Genomic DNA, 17,562 nt, shown 5'->3' with positions numbered 1-17,562 from the left:
ACAAAGCAAACTGTACCCTGCGGAGCCAGCAGACTCATCAGAACAAGCCAACGTCTCGTGTTACATGACCAAGGTCAGTCGGCGGGATGTTCTAAGCCCTGTCAGTATTTGCTCATTAGAAGTATTTAGTGGCTAAACTAGAACTCGTTTTGCCACAATTAAGTCCATTAACCGATTTCTAGCAGGCCTGTCATAATTATTTCGGAATCGCCTAATTACGTTTATTTACGGTGACAGCCTTCGTTTTCCACAGCTGCTCCATTTCGGATTATGCTGCAGTGAGCAGAGGGTGAAGCGGGGCGCCGGGTCGAGGTTAATAAATGTAAATTACAGAAAGCAGTAAAGGCCTTCAGTCACGCATCACAGAGATCATGCAAATTTCTAATGTGGTGCTCTGAAGTTTAGAGGGCAACGAGTGACGTCGTTCCAACGTTTTTAGCACAGTGGAGATCAAAAGTCTGAAAGCACTAAAAACAGATTTTGAATTCCTTCGTAATTTCATCAAAAGCCTCGAATTACAAATGATGTTATCAGTACCAGTCAGACTGAAAAGAACTCCCGAATGTCTCGGTATTTGGTGAGGTGTCCCTGTCGCTTTAATGAAAGCCTGCGCTTGAGCTTCATTCATCCACCTATCGACGTATCTATCCCATCCTATCCATCCATCCATCCACCTATCTACATATCTATCCCATCCTATCCATCCATCCATCCACCTATCTACATATCTATCCCATCCTATCCATCCATCCATTCATCTACCTACCTATATATCCTATCCATCTATCCATCCATCCATCCATCTATCCTATCCTATCCATCTACCTATCCATCTATCCATTCATTCATGTACCCATCTATGTATCTATCTACCTATCTATCTATCCTATCCCATCCATCTATCCATCCATCTATCTATTTACCTATCCATCTATCCATTCATTCAAGTACCCATCTATTTATCTATCTATCTACCCATCTCTCCTATCCATCCATCCATTTATCCATCCGTCCAATCCATCCATCCAACTCTGAGGTGGTAAGAAAAGGCCCTGTGCTTTGTCGCCCCCCTGAACAGAACCTGTCCAGAACGTGGCTCTGTAAAACACCCATGGTTCTGAATGGACATGATGTACCGATTTCTCGACCTGTCCACCGAGCCCTGGATATTACGCAGCGATAAGATAAAAAGCAGGTAGTTTATTAACCCGATCAATCAGTAAACAGGCATTTGTGAATGGAGAATTTCACGGCCTTGCTGAGAACTCGCTGTGAAGGGCTCGTGGTGAAGCCTGTGAAAGCAGCCTAGATGTTCTCTGCACCCAGGATCACCACAAAGACATTTACTTTCTGGTTAAGTCACTGCTTCCGGTGGTTAAGTCACTGTTTCCGGTCTGATCCCGCTCAAACGCGGGGAAGGTAGCACAGAAGCCATGGAACAGTTTAATCACTTAACTGGCAACCAACGAAATCGATGCATGCATGTTGACAGACTGAAGGGCGATCCAGTGAAGAAATACGAACACTGACAGTAGACAAACAGCAACAGAAGGTCAGAGCTGGGCTACTCACGCGGCTTCTGGCCCCATACGTGCAGATGCAGCTTCCCAGACGAGTAGTAGATGAACACCAGGACCAGCATGGGACACAGAACAAACAGTAGTTTGTGTGTGGCCTTCATGATCCTCAGTCATTCACATGGTACCATCTGGTGCTTCGCCTACAGCAGACAGAAGAGGAGCACAACATGGATGTTATACAGCAGCTGTAGCACAGTTAAGCTGTTACTCTGCCATAACATACAGTTATAAACTCACGTACAGTTATAAACGTCTGACTACGCATTTTATCGCTGTGGCAGCACCCAAGCCCACTTTGTTTACCTTTCTCACCAGGAACCCAGAGGTGTGGTTTTCAATTCAATTCCATTCAGTTCAAAAGTAATTCTTGCGAAGTAACAATGATTTTACCCAACAAACAGCAGCTCAATGTAGCAATTCGATTCACTGATTCCAAAACAACTTTTGTAAACTACGATCTGATCTGATAGACAAAACACTGAATCGATTCAAGTGGTCAATCCAGTGACTTGATTCAGCGGATCAAAAATCATTCTTGCGAACTAAGATCCCACATAACACAATAAAAACAGGGATTTGATTCAGCCAGTCGACTCAGCAGTTCCGAAACACATTTCTGAGAATTGAAGGCCCGATTTAATACATTTAACAGTGATTCAATTCAGCCAGTCGATTCGTTGTTTCTAAAGGGAAAAAAAATATTTTGGCATTTGGCTATTTGATTCAGTGATTCAATTCAGCAGAAAGAGCCGATTCAATACAAAACTAAACCGTGATTCAACTGAATCGCGGTTAAGTAAAAAAGACATAATTTCTGAGAGGATCAGGTTTCGGGTTGAGATTAAGTTTAGAAAGATCTGATTCAATACACTGAACAGGGATTTGATTCAGCAATTCGATGCAGCTGATCAAAAACAATTCTTGTGAATTAAGAATTAAGCTTTCTATATAATACACTAAAAACAGCCACTTGATTCAGCCAATCAACTCAGCAGTTTTGAAATACAATTCTTTGAACTGAGAAAGAGTCAATTCAATACATTCAATTCAGTGATTCAATTCAGCCCGACACTGAAAAAAGCTATTTGACTGAGCCAGTCAATTCACCGATTCCGAAATACTTCCAGTGAACTGAGAAAGAGCGGATTCAGTACGTTAAACAGTGATTCAATTCATAATTATATATATATATATATATATATATATATATATATATCATATAATTATTAATAATGTGACTTGGGTGCCAAGACTTTCGCACAGTGTGTGTGTGTGTGTGTGTGTGTGTGTGTGTGTGTGTGTGTGTGTGTGTGTGTGTACATATACATATATCACACATTTCTGATTTTTTAGGCAGCACATAAACCAAACCAGCTCCCGCCGATACGTTTTGTAAATGTTTCTTCTCCATCAGCCGATTTGCGGCGGTCCGTGAAAACTGCAACGTCCGCTGGGTCATGTTGAGCTTCTGATAAGGCTGCCGTGGTGTTTCAGTCGTGGATAAACAATGACCAGCTCAGTGGACTGCTGAGTTTAAGACCCGGCTGGCGGATCAATGACGGCCTCTGGTCTCTTTATGATGAAACTCAGCATGTTTTTCAAACGCTATTCAGACGGAGTTAGGAGGAGATTCAGAGGAGATGGGGTAACGAGATGAGGTTTCTCAGTGAAAACACAACCAAAAAACAAAAGTACCACGACTTTTACTGAACGTTTCACACACCTGCGCTACATCCAACTGAACAGGACTAATTACAGCAATCACGCCGTTGGTCAGCGCTCTGACCGTCTCCACTACACACTCAGAACAGCGTACTGTGACATAAGGTGAGGTAATTCATCACGACAGCAATAAATACAGTCATATTACCCACCTCTGTGCTCAAGCGCTTTGCGGAGAGGTAATGAAACGGCGTCATCCACACAGCGGACAGAGCAGGACGACCTGCACTGGTCTGCTTTATACAGGCAAAGACCAGGAGCAGGATTATGACTGAGGTCATGTCCACTGGTTGATAATCAGCCAGACAGGCTACTGCTGTCTGACGGTCAGGACATCTGCGCTGGAGTATGACGTTAAAAACGCCTGAGAACCACAGGAGCCTGGTGATCTGCACAAAGGACAGCTGCTCCAGATGTTTAATGTGCAGCTGCCATTTAACACTCCTTTACCTGGTAAACGGCCCTGTATGCTGCATTTCTCTCGTTTCTATATTGTTTTACACGACAGCAGGTTTTCCAACCTCTTTTTAGCCTTTAGAATTAAACAGGCTGTTTTTGCTGCTGTGCCTTTCAGACTGATATGTAAATGAGCTCCATTCTGATTGGCTGACCTGCATTTTGTCTTATTTAATAGATTAAGATTAAGTGGCCTTTATTAGTCCCACAACGGGGAAAATTCCACCTCCGCATTTAACCCATCCGTGAAGTGAAACACCACATACACACTAGTGAGCACACACACACACACACACACCAGACTAAGGGGCAGTGAGCACACTGTCGAATGCCCCAAGGTGCTCTCGGCCGGACTCTTTAACCTGGTAGATGTTCCTACTCGAGCTTTAAGATCATGCAGTGCTTCTGGAACGCATTACCAAGTAAAAGCAGTGAAAAACGTATTCCTTTACTTTAGCGTTTAACTCGTTTTTATTGTTTCCTTTGTTCTTACTTTTTTTATTGTGTCTTTTCTTTTTATTCATACTTTTATCCTGCGCTTTTTAATTAATTAATTAATTAATTGTATTTATTAATATACACATTTTCTGCTATGTACTGTTTGTCTATTATATTTTCCTTTTATTCTCGATTATCTTTTCTTCCTCTGTTGTTTTTACTTTGTATCGTGAAGCACTTTGAACGTCATTTTTAATGCATTACAGGTGCTAAATAAACAAAGAGCATCATTAATATTTAACAGCGTGAGTGGGCGGAGCTAAACGGCCGTGAGCTAAACAAACATAAATGTGTTGCTCAGCAAAAACAGCTCAAAAGAGGCGGCAGCACAATGAAGGCAAGAAGACAGACAGACAGACAGACAGAGACAAACAGTCAGACAGACAGACAGACAGACAGATAGTCACAAACACAGATACAGACAGACAGGCAGGCAGAAAGACAGACAGACAGACACAAACACAGATACAGACAGACAGGCAGAGAGATAGACAGATAGACAGGCAGAGAGATAGAGAGACAGGCAGAGAGATAGACAGATAGATAGGCAGAGAGACAGGCAGAGAGATAGACAGATAGATAGGCAGAGAGATAGAGAGACAGGCAGAGAGATAGGCAGAGAGACAGGCAGAGAGATAGACAGATAGATAGGCAGAGAGATAGAAAGACAGGCAGAGAGATAGGCAGAGAGACAGGCAGAGAGATAGACAGATAGATAGGCAGAGAGATAGAGAGACAGGCAGAGAGATAGGCAGAGAGACAGGCAGAGAGACAGAGAGACAGGCAGAGAGATAGGCAGAGAGACAGGCATAGAGATAGGCAGAGAGACAGGCAGAGAGACAGAGAGACAGGCAGAGAGACAGACAGATAGACAGGCAGAGATAGAGAGACAGGCAGAGAGACAGGCAGAGAGACAGACAGATAGACAGGCAGAGATAGAGAGACAGGCAGAGAGATAGGCAGAGAGACAGGCAGAGAGATAGGCAGAGAGACAGGCAGAGAGACAGGCAGAGAGACAGACAGAGAGACAGGTAGAGATAGAGAGACAGGCAGAGAGATAGGCAGAGAGACAGGCAGAGAGACAGACAGATAGACAGGCAGAGATAGAGAGACAGGCAGAGAGATAGGCAGAGAGACAGGCAGAGAGACAGACAGATAGACAGGCAGAGATAGAGAGACAGGCAGAGAGATAGGCAGAGAGACAGGCAGAGAGACAGACAGATAGACAGGCAGAGATAGAGAGACAGGCAGAGAGATAGGCAGAGAGACAGGCAGAGAGACAGACAGATAGACAGGCAGAGATAGAGAGACAGGCAGAGAGATAGGCAGAGAGACAGGCAGAGAGACAGACAGATAGACAGGCAGAGATAGAGAGACAGGCAGAGAGATAGGCAGAGAGACAGGCAGAGAGACAGACAGATAGACAGGCAGAGATAGAGAGACAGGCAGAGAGATAGGCAGAGAGACAGGCAGAGAGACAGACAGATAGACAGGCAGAGATAGAGAGACAGGCAGAGAGATAGGCAGAGAGATAGGCAGAGAGACAGGCAGAGAGATCATAGATATTACCAGGAAAAATTGCAATACTGTGGCCAGCGGGTTTGTAAAAGGAAGGCAGCACCTCCTCGAGTTAAATGAGGGCCGTTGAGAAGATGGTGGAGTTACACTACGCAGTTTGACGGTTGAGGGTGAGGTGTAAATACTAAGCTCGACGTTAAAACTAGTTTGTGGTGCAACTCGCTTTGATTTACCGATGCATAAACCTGAACTTAATAAACACGTTATAACTAGCCTCTCGCAAATCTTCGCATCTTCTAATTTACAACTTTACAGGAGAAGCAAAAAACCTACCTTACTTTGAATGCAAGTCAATGGAACTAGAGACTTTTTTCCAAGTCATTTTGGGCCGTTTCTTTTGGTCCACTCATCATGAAATTCACAAACAATGTAAAGGACAACAGGCATCTTCAAAGTATGTCAAAACCTGAAAAACGATGTTTAAAAAATGTTTAAAAGATGCGCGTAGCTGGCGCCACTGACCCGTCTTCTACCCTCGAGCTCAGAACTACACTGAGCGCTCCAGACGTCTCAAAACGGGCAACACTACAGGAGCTGATGAGCGGTTTTAAAGTGACAGGTCAGCAGAAAATCAACTTCACCTTTACATCCAACTCAGCTGATCATACCTGGTGTCTGAAGTTTGCTTCTTCTTCACAAACTCGCCGTTTCTAGTTAAACGGTGCGAGGAGACATCAGTTACAGCATCACTAGTCTGATCACACCAGCAGCCTGTCCACCACGTCTACAGTGCTACTGCACAGTCAGTTCGCACCACTGCTGCCACCCACGCCTCTTTTCTTGAATGCAACCACAACTGATACAGGAATCTGCTCTAATGAGTAGATAATTATCTGCTGTTATCCCTTTTATTTAGTTATCGATCGCGCTAACTGGACTAATACGGAGGATTTTTCCAGTCCGGTCTCAAAAATGCCTTCCAGCCTTCCATCACACTCCCAAAACTAAAGGTCGTAAACTGTCACTGGGGCAGTTCCCCTCCTGTCACTGGGGTGGTCCCCTCAAGGCTCCATCTCAGCGCCTTCAGTCAGGGAACATAACTGAACCAGAACCCACTGAAATGATCTGTTCTAAGCTGGACTGACTCCACACGCCCCGCCTCGCCTCGCCTCCAGGCTTTTATTCTACTGCTCCGTTTTAAAACATTCGGTTATGAAAAGGAACAAATACCAACTTTTCACCTGGAGGAACTGATTTAAGCTTCACAGTCAGACCTTAGAACCACTGCTGGAGCTTTGAGGGAACATTTACACTGTTTGTACCTTCATGACCGAAAAATGCACCTGCACAGAACCTGCATTTCTAACAGTGTATGCAAAATGCCAGTGTTAACAGCTAGTTTCTATACCCACCACCAGCACACACACACGAAAACGAGTTTAGTTAGGGACCCTTGAGAACCATTTGCATGATTAAATGGCGAAACGGTTCTTCAGATTGATGGAGAACGTGTCGTAGACGGTCCCGTGTGGAGCCTTTCTGAAAACGACCCCCACCCTTTGTTTTCGAGAGTTGCCCCTTGGACCCGAGGTACAAAGGGTAGTGGTTGAGATCTTCCCTCTGAAATGAGACCCTCAAATAAAAAGAGCATCACTTCATTAACAGCTACCAGCGCTGCTCTGTAGGCGACCCTGCCCGTCTGCAGGGACAGCAGAGGAGGGGAAAGTTCAGCTCCTCACTGCTGGAGCTGATGGGCATTTTTAAAGGCACGGTTCAGCAGAAAATCAGACCGAGGATTTCGCCCTCACATCAAACTCTTACCTGGTGTCTGAGGTTTGCTTCTTTTGTTCATCACAAACTCGCCGTTTCCAGCTAAACGGTACGAGGCGACATCAGTTACAGCATCACTAGTCCGACCACACCAGCAGCCTGTCCACCGCGTCTACAGGTCATCTTAAGGCCCAGTTAACACTAGCCCTCTGCTTGAGTTACGAGCTGGGACTTTGTATTAAAGAAATCATACACAGTGTCGTCAATCAATAGTGCTACTGATTGGACCTTGTATGGGGCAGGACTTCATACAGCAGCACTGAATATCCACAAACGCAGGAATTGCTAGTTCTAGCAGACCCTTTAAAGAGAAAGTCCACCAAATTTTCAACATTTCCACACAATTCTACAGAGCCCTGCCGGTGACATCCCGCAAAAGTAATAAGGATAAAAATAAACTGTGACCCCGACTTCGTAAGGCGATGGGAATGAGATAATTAAGCCATGGCCAAAGCTCAACGAAGGAATGATCTCATGCCCACACCTTGCAAAGTTACGGTCACTCATTATTTTTATTTATACCGGACGTCACCAGCAGGGCTCTGTAGAATTCAGTGCTTGACATAAATAAACAGAGAGATTCAGAGAGGGTTTGGTGTGAGATGGTTCAGATGTCTTTACAGTGGTGGTGATGGGAACCAGGCGTCGCCATGACTACAACACAGATATAGACACTTTATTTACCGTCCAGAACCACCAGAGAACCTACACGAGTCTTCTGAGCTTTATATGAATGATGATGGTAGAATAGCGGCTGCACATACTTCTCTGACATGAGCGTAAAAAAACTTAAACCCTTAAAACAGCGGCTCTGACATCAGGCAGTGAATTCAGAGTCGCTTCCTCTGGTTGGTGGACATCTAGTTCCTATCACCATGATCGTTCTCACTTCTCACCAGGTTCCTCGGCAGAGCGTTTCATACCAAACCACTCAGAACGAGAGTTCACATCTCAACCACTCAGATTCGCAGAACTTTTAAGAAAGACCTTTCTTTGCTCGTATGATGAAACGGTTCTTCAGATCAACAGAGAACGTGTCATAGACGGTTCTTTTTGAAAATGACTATGGCTAAATCCAATTTGTTGTTATTACCCCTTCCCTGTTTTTCGAGAGTTGCCCCTTGGACCCGCGGTACAAGGGGCAGTGGTTGAGATCTTCCCTCTGAAATGAGCCCCTCTAATAGAAAAGCATCACTTCATTAACAGCTACCAGCGCCGCTCTGTAGGCGACCCTGCCCGTCTGCAGGGACAGCAGAGGAGGGGAAAGTTCAGCTCCTCACTGCTGGGCTTTAGTTACATTTAGGGATCATACGCCTTCAAAGAGGGGGGCAGTTATTTATTATCACCCCCCCCCTAATTCTTCAGTGATATGAAGCTGAAGTCAGAAATTCACCAGATTCTTGTTTGGATTTTCCCGTTCCACCTTAAATGGAGCAGCAGTTACATTCTGGCACTTCAGGCGTCAGAACTGCTGGACTATTTAAGGTGGAACAGGTAATTTAGCAGTCTAGCTACTGAGACCATCGGTATACTATTACCAATTTTTCATGCTTGTTACTAAGAAAATGACCATAATACACCAAAACAACATGAAACTGAGATAAAACTGAACTACGATTATCGTCATTTTTAACTCTCTTTAATTTAATTCTCACATTTGTTGGTTTCCTTGGCCTCCTGCTCTCCATTCTGCCGTCTTCCCCCCCCTCACTTCACTGTTTGGAGTCTGAAAAACCTCCGTTTGGAGGGTCCTGTAGCTCTAACATTTCGCCCTCCCTCTCCATCTCAACAAGAATCAGGACACCCTACCCTACGAGACATGACCGCACAAAACGGAGGGGTAGGGCTAAGTGGTGGGGTGAGGGGTGAAATGGACTGGCCGTATATAGCACCAAAAAAGGTTCTGCTATAGTTACAGTGTCAAGACTAACAGAGGAACACCTTTATACAACAACGAAGAACCACTTCACCACGTAAAGAACCCTTAAAGAACCTTCTTTTTCTATCAAAACAGAGGGCTAGCATGACTTTACTGTGCCCCAATTCCTGTTAATAAGAAGCGAAATTCATCTGAAAACCACCAAATAAGACAGAACTGTTCAAATACCTTGACGGACTTGATGTTTTTGGAGAAGGACGATATCTAACGCCTTCCAACGAACGCTCCCTGTCTGATACTGCCATTCTCTGCCTCCTCACCTCCTCCTTGTTCTCCATCCCTCCTACATTCCACCATGTGATCTTCAGTACGGTGGAGCACCTAAACCTAAAAAAATCTCGAGCTCTCTGAACCCTGTCCTCCTCCTTCTTTCACTCCTCAAACCTCGTTTGATTAATTGCAGGCACAGCCCTGCACTCCCTTCAGGCCTCCTGTTTTGCATATTAATTGAGGACATGCTTGAGGCAAACAACGAAAACAGACTTAACTCAGCAAGAACAACCCACGTAGAGCCTTTCACAGACTCCACCATATTTCTCTGTAAAAAGATAAACAAAAAAAAAGTTTAAAATGTTTTTAAAAAATAAATAAACACCATGCGACTCAACCAGGCTCTGGTTTTCACTACGGATCACACAACAGTTCGTTCCGGCCACATGAGCTGATTGGCTGACAAGTGGTTAACTGTGTGATGGTCTGACGTAAAAGACACGTGGGTACGTTTCAGGTTGGGGTGCAAAAATCTGTGTTTATTGAATCCCAGTGAAGAAACAAAAACAACAAAAAAAAGCAATTTATCCAGTGCCAAAAAGAAAATACCTACAAACATATACAGCTTAGTATGAATAGTCCATTATTCAAATCACAATTTTCAAGGTTTTGGGGCTTCAACCACATTTCATAACCTCCTCCACCAGACTGGCTCACTCTGCTCCGTCTAGGGCTTTTATAGAGCTGAGCAGGAAGTGCTGTGACATCACTCCCGGGGAAAGTTCACTGTAAAGCCTCAGCAGACAAAGGGAACCCGTTCTCCTCCCTGCCTGAAAACATGGGTACCTTCCTCTGGAGTCTACTCACAGGTACGTGTTGCCTTCCCCAAGCGTTCAGGTTTTAATGTGTTTAGTTATATTGCTGAATCAATCAAAATGAACAGATAATAAAACGTTCATATTCACCACCAAGTTTCGTTTCTTTTTCTGCAGGTTTGCTCTTCCGCATAAACACTCAATTAATATGAATCAATTAATCAAGCAATTAAGACCATCCCAACTAATTTGGTGATGACAATTGCGCTGCCACCATTTGGGCAGGCAACTTCGGGTTCACTCAGCAGTGCTGTGGCTGTTTGTAATGAGATAACAAAGCCACCGATCCAGCGAAGGCAGCAAAACACGTTTTAATAAACACTTCTCAAATTGCATTTTTGAAGAATATTGACTGATGTATCAGTATTTGTTCAGGTTCAGTCCAGACTGAAGTAAAACGGCCTTATTAGCAAAAGTCAAACTGTCCACAGCAGAACGCCAGGTAGAGAAACAATGGCCACAGGACAAACAGGGTCCATGAACCAAAAAGGGAAACCAGAAATGCGAACAACAGGCAAAGGGCTGGGCTGAAAAGGGCGAGTTCAAAAATAAACAAAGGTCTCACAAAAAAAAAAACAGCCGAACTAACGGAAAGAGCCGGGGAGGTGGGGAGGTGGGGGGGGGGGTCAGCCAGTGAGAGGCGATCAGCAGCTGCTCGTTAGCTGCTCGTTAGCTGCTCGTTAAACACATCCAAGAGTTTTTGGAGGTGAAATTTTTCAGTGGTCTGTTGATAAAGAAGCATTTTTGAGGTAAATTAGGGCATTTATTGAGGTAAATTAGCATATTGAGGTAAATTAGCGCATTTATTAAACAATTTAGTGTATTTATTGAGGTAAATTTGCGCATTTTTGAGGTAAATTAGGGCATTTATTGAGGTAAATTAGCGCATTGAGGTAAATTAGCGTATTTATTAAACAATTTAGTGTATTTATTGAGGTAAATTAGCGCATTGAGGTAAATTAGCGCATTTATTAAACAATTTAGTGTATTTATTGAGGTAAATTTGCGCATTTTTGAGGTAAATTAGGGCATTTATTGAGGTAAATTAGCGCATTGAGGTAAATTAGCGCATTTATTAAACAATTTAGTGTATTTATTGAGGTAAATTAGCGCATTGAGGTAAATTAGCGCATTTATTAAACAATTTAGTGTATTTATTGAGGTAAATTAGCGCATTTTTGAGGTAAATTAGCGCATGTACTGAGGTAAATTAGCACATTGAGGTAAATTAGCGCATGTATTGAGGTAAATTAGCGCATGTATTGAGGCAAATTAGCACATTGAGGTAAATTAGCGCATGTACTGAGGTAAATTAGCGCATGTACTGAGGTAAATTAGCGCATGTACTGAGGTAAATTAGCGCATGTACTGAGGTAAAGCTGATGTTGCTTTGTATTCTCCAACTTTCTAAATTTGTTCTACGTTTAAGGTGCCTCAGTGTAACTGCAGCACCATTTAAGGTGGAACAGAAAATGGTAGAGACGCTGGTGAATAAGTAGCTGATTTCAGCTTAATGTAGGTGTTTATTGTTTAATTGCTTTGTCAGGTCTTTAATTAGTTTTTAAAAAATATCCCACACTGGAATGTTCTGAACTCTGGAGATGTGCAGGTCACACAGATCCACCAGTCTAGCTAATCTTCTCCTCGTAGCTCTTTCTGGAGGCGCAGCTAAAGCATCTACATCTACATCGGTTCGTGTTTTTCGTGGTAATTCTGGTCCACTTTGCTTGGTTTTATTCACCTGCAGTCGAGGCCTGTCAGAGCAGAGCTACAGCTCGGTTAACGATGTAATCGACTACTATAAATAGCTGCTTTCCTTTCCCACTTCACTCACATATTCACCGTTTTTTCCCCTGTGTTTTTCCACATTCCCTTGTTTTCTGTGGGCCAGTGGGCCAAATGAGCTCCAAAATGCCAGTTACACCATCAACAGCTGCGTGAGGTTATGCCCAATGAGGCCAAGGGCATATGCAAATTAGCTGTGCCCACATATCTCTACACAAGACCAGTCATGGCACCATGTACACATGTCGGCGACTGCTGCTCTTTTAGCAGCGTTGTAGACAGTGAGTCGCTCAGAAAGCTGGACACAGTGAGCTGAAAGCTGACGACGGTCAGATAGCAACGTCCTGTAGCTCTGCTCCTGCTGGACAGTCCTGGTTGTTTATAATCAACCCCCCTAACATCTTTTTGCCTCCCCCCCCCTTTTCAGCAATCTGAATGACCATTTGACCAAGCAAACAACCATTGCCTTTACTAAAGAACCCTTGAAGAACCGTCTTTCACGCATAAAGCAGCTCATTACACGGAAAATGACAATAACCATGAGCTCAATATTACAGTTTGTGTATATATATATATATATATATATATATATATATATATATATATATATATATATATACACACACAAACTGTAATATATATACTATATATATAAAACCATATATATATATATATATATATATATATATATATATATATATATATATATATATATACACACACACACACACACACACACACACATATAAAATTAGTTTTATAATTTAGTTTGAAACCTCTAACATGAATAACTTATTGTAAAACAAGGCACCCTTATAAAAAGTATATACACAAGCATATACAAATATATCTGCGTATATATACACACACACACACACACACACACACACACACACACACACACATATATATATATATATATATATATATATATAAATACAGTATGTGATCAAGCTTTTAATTGCCCGTTTCAGTCATTAAACTGTGTTGGTCACCTGACTTTTCAGACTAATTTCAAAGTGAACAAGAATCTCCTTAGACGCCCCTAGAAACCTTTGACACTGAACTTGAGTTTAAACTAATAAACATCATCATAATAAGACATTGTCGTGGTTCTCCTGACCTGGTAAAATGTCAAAATAGAAGCCGTTTGCTGTGTTTGTGCCAAACGGCGTTTTTTGGAGAACGTAAGAACTTGAGTGAGTTGAGCACTTTTAAACGGTGCCTTATTTCACAATAAGCTTATTCATCTTAAAAGGTTTCAAACATAAAATGATAAAACTAAATAACCTCTGTGACACTTTACTTCATCAGCTTATACTGTTGGACGGGGACTGTTTTAGACTTGTGGAGGCAGAAAGAAACTGAAATGAATTTTATAGGGATTTTGTTTCGAATGCAGGAGGTATTGTTGAAAATGACCCATGAACATCGTTATTCCTTTTATCGGCGTACATTCAAAGACTGAAAGATGCCCGGTTTAAAAACATTAGTGACCTAAAGCTTGGTTTTTGGGTGGAACGGAGGCTGAAACAGAGGAACGCTCTTAAAACATCTGAGCTAGTCGGTGTGAATCATCTTAAAAACAGCCTGACAACCTTGTAGTTCAGCCAAGCCGTTCAGACCTTCCTTCAGTCAGCGCTACTTATTCTATCTGCTAATCTAAAACACAATCAGTTGAGGAGCCGACAGACGTGCACTTTTCCACTTTGACTGTTTGTGCTGTGAACGCAGCGTTCCCTCATTCATGCTCACACCTGGCACATCGGTTTTCCATATCACACCTTACAGCATCTTTTCAGACAGTGCTGAAGTGAAGTGCTTTCATGCCTCGTTCTATTTTTGGCTGGTGCCTTCTGTGCTATCAGTGTTTCCTTCTTTCCGTCACGTGACGTGAAAGGGAAGCGCAAATGTCATCAAGCCAACGAACACAAGTTGTTCCCAACAGTTACAGGCAAAACGGTCACAGCCCTGGTTTTTACACCTGTACAGTGGGGCCGGTCTGAACGGGACCATTTCAACGGAGGCGCTCCGGTTTTTCAAGATAATTCTCTCTCGAATTACTTCTCTTTCTAGACTTCGTCGATTCATAGCGGAATAAAAACCGCAGATCTCAGCGGTAATCGCTCGAACTACAGCACCTCTTCGGGGGAACCTAATCCAGCTCAAATAAGCCTACACTCCCACTCCCACTTGGCCCAAAACTGCTCACGGCTTTCTCGCCACGAAAACCCACGAAACTCAGGTCACCTTGAACAAGCCCACCAACCTTCATAAAGCTTTGGCGCGACTTCCATCTGGAAACTATTAAACGATCATATCTGCTCAGCTATCTTTTCTGCAGATGACATGATCTTGTAAATGTCAGGGTGACGTTCAGTGACACAAACCATGAAATGAATGTAAAACTAATTTTCCCAAACACAAAACCTCAGTGAACTACAAAAGCGGCAGACTAATCGCCTTTCTTGACAAGCGAGTGGTACCAAAGCGTCTACTTGCCCGTTTCAGCTATGAACGTGTGCTGTTCTGGTTGCTCCATCTGACTCGCAGGTCGCGCCGCCTGAATTTTAAGACTACTTTCAAATTAAAACAGGCATCTACTTAGACACCCGGAGAAACCTTTGAGCTTAGTCTCATTTCTTTTTACTCATTTTTAGGGTTCTCCTCAGGTTCGACCGCCTGACGTGGAACACCTTTGTTTTCGGTTGTGCCACCTGACTTTCATTTTTCTAAGTTCTAAGTAGTTTCTAAGTTTCAAAGCAAGAAAAGCAACACATCCTCTACAGAGAACACGCATACGTTTACACATCTTTCACACGCTTTAAGGCAAAGTTAGTTTAGTTCGCTGAATTTAGCATATTCAGGAAACATATCAAACAACAAACAATGCAAACATTCTGCCACATTTTAGATTTTATTTTTCCCCCTACATGTTAAAAACCGCAAGTAAATATTGCCACATTTTAGATTTTATTTTTCCCCCTACATGTTAAAAACAGCAAGTAAATATTGCCACATTTTAGATTTTATTTTTCTCCCTACATGTTAAAAACCGCAAGTAAATATTGCCACATTTTAGATTTTATTTTTCCCCCTACATGTTAAAAACCGCAAGTAAATATTGGCACATTTTAGATTTTATTTTTCCCCCTACATGTTAAAAACAGCAAGTAAATATTGCCACATTTTAGATTTTATTTTTCCCCCTACATGTTAAAAACCGCAAGTAAATATTGCCACATTTTAGATTTTATTTTTCTCCCTACATGTTAAAAACCGCAAGTAAATATTGCCACATTTTAGATTTTATTTTTCTCCCTACATGTTAAAACCGCAAGTAAATATTGCCACATTTTTGATTTTATCTTTCTCCCTACATGTTAAACCCAGCAAGTAAATACAACTTGTGCATTAAAGTTTGTAGACACTATGTTCTCTGTAGACGATGTGATAGTATCCCCCTAAAATAAACTCCGTGTTCAAACTTTTGCATACAACAGTATAGGAGCCGAAGACAACTGTCCTCTTTTTTTTTTATCCTTCTGATATGAGCCATATTTTTATTATCTTATTTGAGTGCATGGGGCAGCGTAAATGTAGCTGCTGCCCAGCTCTTAATATTCTCACATTCTTCAAAATGAGAAGAAAGCTGATTTGGTTCAAGCAGTTGACAGACATTCTGACATAAGACATAAAAGAGGATGACGCCAAAAGCAGCCTCTGAATGGTACCATGCTAAAATAAGACCAGGACGGAAGTGAACTTCGCATGGGTGCAGAATATCACGCCTGCAACGTGATTCTCGGCACGTCACAACCACAGCTCCTCAGGATGTGAAGCTCTTTCAAGAAACAGGACCTGTTTCTTGACTTATTCAAATCTTCTATAACTTTGTGCTCCTCTTTCAGTGAGAAAACAGTTTAAACATAAACACAAGAAACCGATTTAACCGCTTAACACTCCTATTATCTTTAGGCTCAATTTAACCCTATTTAATGTTTAACCCCTAAATAAATGATTTTTTTAATTTAATGTTTACTAATTTATTTGAGACAACCGGGTAAACAAATTCACCAGGATAAGTTTTCAACTTCTGTACACATTTTAAATGCCTCTGTATCCTTTGGGGTCAACTTGAATGAGAAATGGATCCAGAACTGTGCTTTATATTGGTTATAGTTACATAAGCTTTATATTTTTGGTTGTTTTGGACGATCATTGCAGGTCACGTGCAATTTTATAACTTTCAAAGGGCTTTAGGGCCCCAACCTACACACGACACTGCGAAAAAAAGATGGTTCTTCAATGATTCTTTAGTAAAGAAAATGGTTCTGTATAGAACCATGAACACTCAATGAACCCTTTGCATGATTAAAGGGTATTTTGCAGCGTGAATGCGTTCTCCAGACTGACGGAGATTGCTTTTTTTGGTTCTACATAGAGCCGCTTTTAAAAGGGTTCTATTTAGCACCAAAAAGGGCTTTTCTATTGTTACAGGCTTGACAAGACTTTTCAAACAAGGTTCTACGTAAAACCAACTACAGTACATTCTCTATCAGCCCTTTCAAGATGCAGGAGTTCTATACAGTACCATTTTCCGTAATAAAGAACCCTTGAAGAACCATCATTTTAAGAGCGTAACGCAACCAACTTGTAGTGCGAGACGGGGAATGGGGCGGAAACAGAATTCCCACTAGAACTCTGATATTTCCTGGAGGTTTAAATTGCTGGTGCCAAATTGACCCTAAAGATGAAAGATGTTAGTAAACTGGAGAAAAGGGCGGGGGGTGGGTTGGGGGGGCGGGGTGGGGGGGTTGACATGTCCAGAGCCCACCAGCATGCCCAAAGTTTTATTACACACTTATATAACCTAATAACAGCTCGGACGTCCCTGTAGTTACTCAGCAAAAAGCCTTAGGATGTAGTAAGCCTGAGATTTTGTTCACATCTGTTTCATGTATGTCTCAGTTATCATACTATGGAACCAGAAAAAAAGACTTCCTGCCCAAATTTTCATTTAGTTTAGATGTTTCGTAAGGCCCTATACACACACACACACACACACACACACACACACACACACACACACACGAATGTTATTAGAATAGAGGCAGACAAATATATTGTTGAAAATCTCTAAAGCAGT

The 17,562-nt window shown here is 42.3% G+C and overlaps 2 protein-coding genes across 9 annotated transcripts in view; both read right to left on the bottom strand.

The window, feature by feature from the left end:
- The window catches only part of st3gal3b (ST3 beta-galactoside alpha-2,3-sialyltransferase 3b), a 99,818-nt gene extending 98,103 nt beyond the window's left edge, over positions 1-1,715 (bottom strand). For all 8 annotated transcript variants that reach the window (XM_037530930.1, XM_037530931.1, XM_037530932.1 and 5 more), the window contains exon 1: positions 1,573-1,715. In XM_037530930.1, the coding sequence (XP_037386827.1) occupies positions 1,573-1,681 (109 nt within the window). In that variant the 5' untranslated portion in view covers positions 1,682-1,715. The remainder of the gene's footprint in view (positions 1-1,572) is intronic.
- kdm4ab (lysine (K)-specific demethylase 4A, genome duplicate b) overlaps positions 1,671-17,562 on the bottom strand; it is a 129,863-nt gene continuing 113,971 nt past the window's right edge. The window contains exon 22 of the mRNA XM_037530929.1: positions 1,671-1,720. Coding sequence (XP_037386826.1) covers positions 1,695-1,720 — 26 coding nt within the window. The 3' untranslated portion in view covers positions 1,671-1,694. The remainder of the gene's footprint in view (positions 1,721-17,562) is intronic.

This window comes from Pygocentrus nattereri, chromosome 19 (genome assembly GCF_015220715.1).
Source record: "Pygocentrus nattereri isolate fPygNat1 chromosome 19, fPygNat1.pri, whole genome shotgun sequence".
NCBI classification, from domain to species: Eukaryota; Metazoa; Chordata; class Actinopteri; order Characiformes; family Serrasalmidae; genus Pygocentrus; species Pygocentrus nattereri.
The sequence above is the reverse complement of the archived record's forward strand: the minus strand, read 5'-3'. Positions and strand labels throughout refer to the sequence as shown.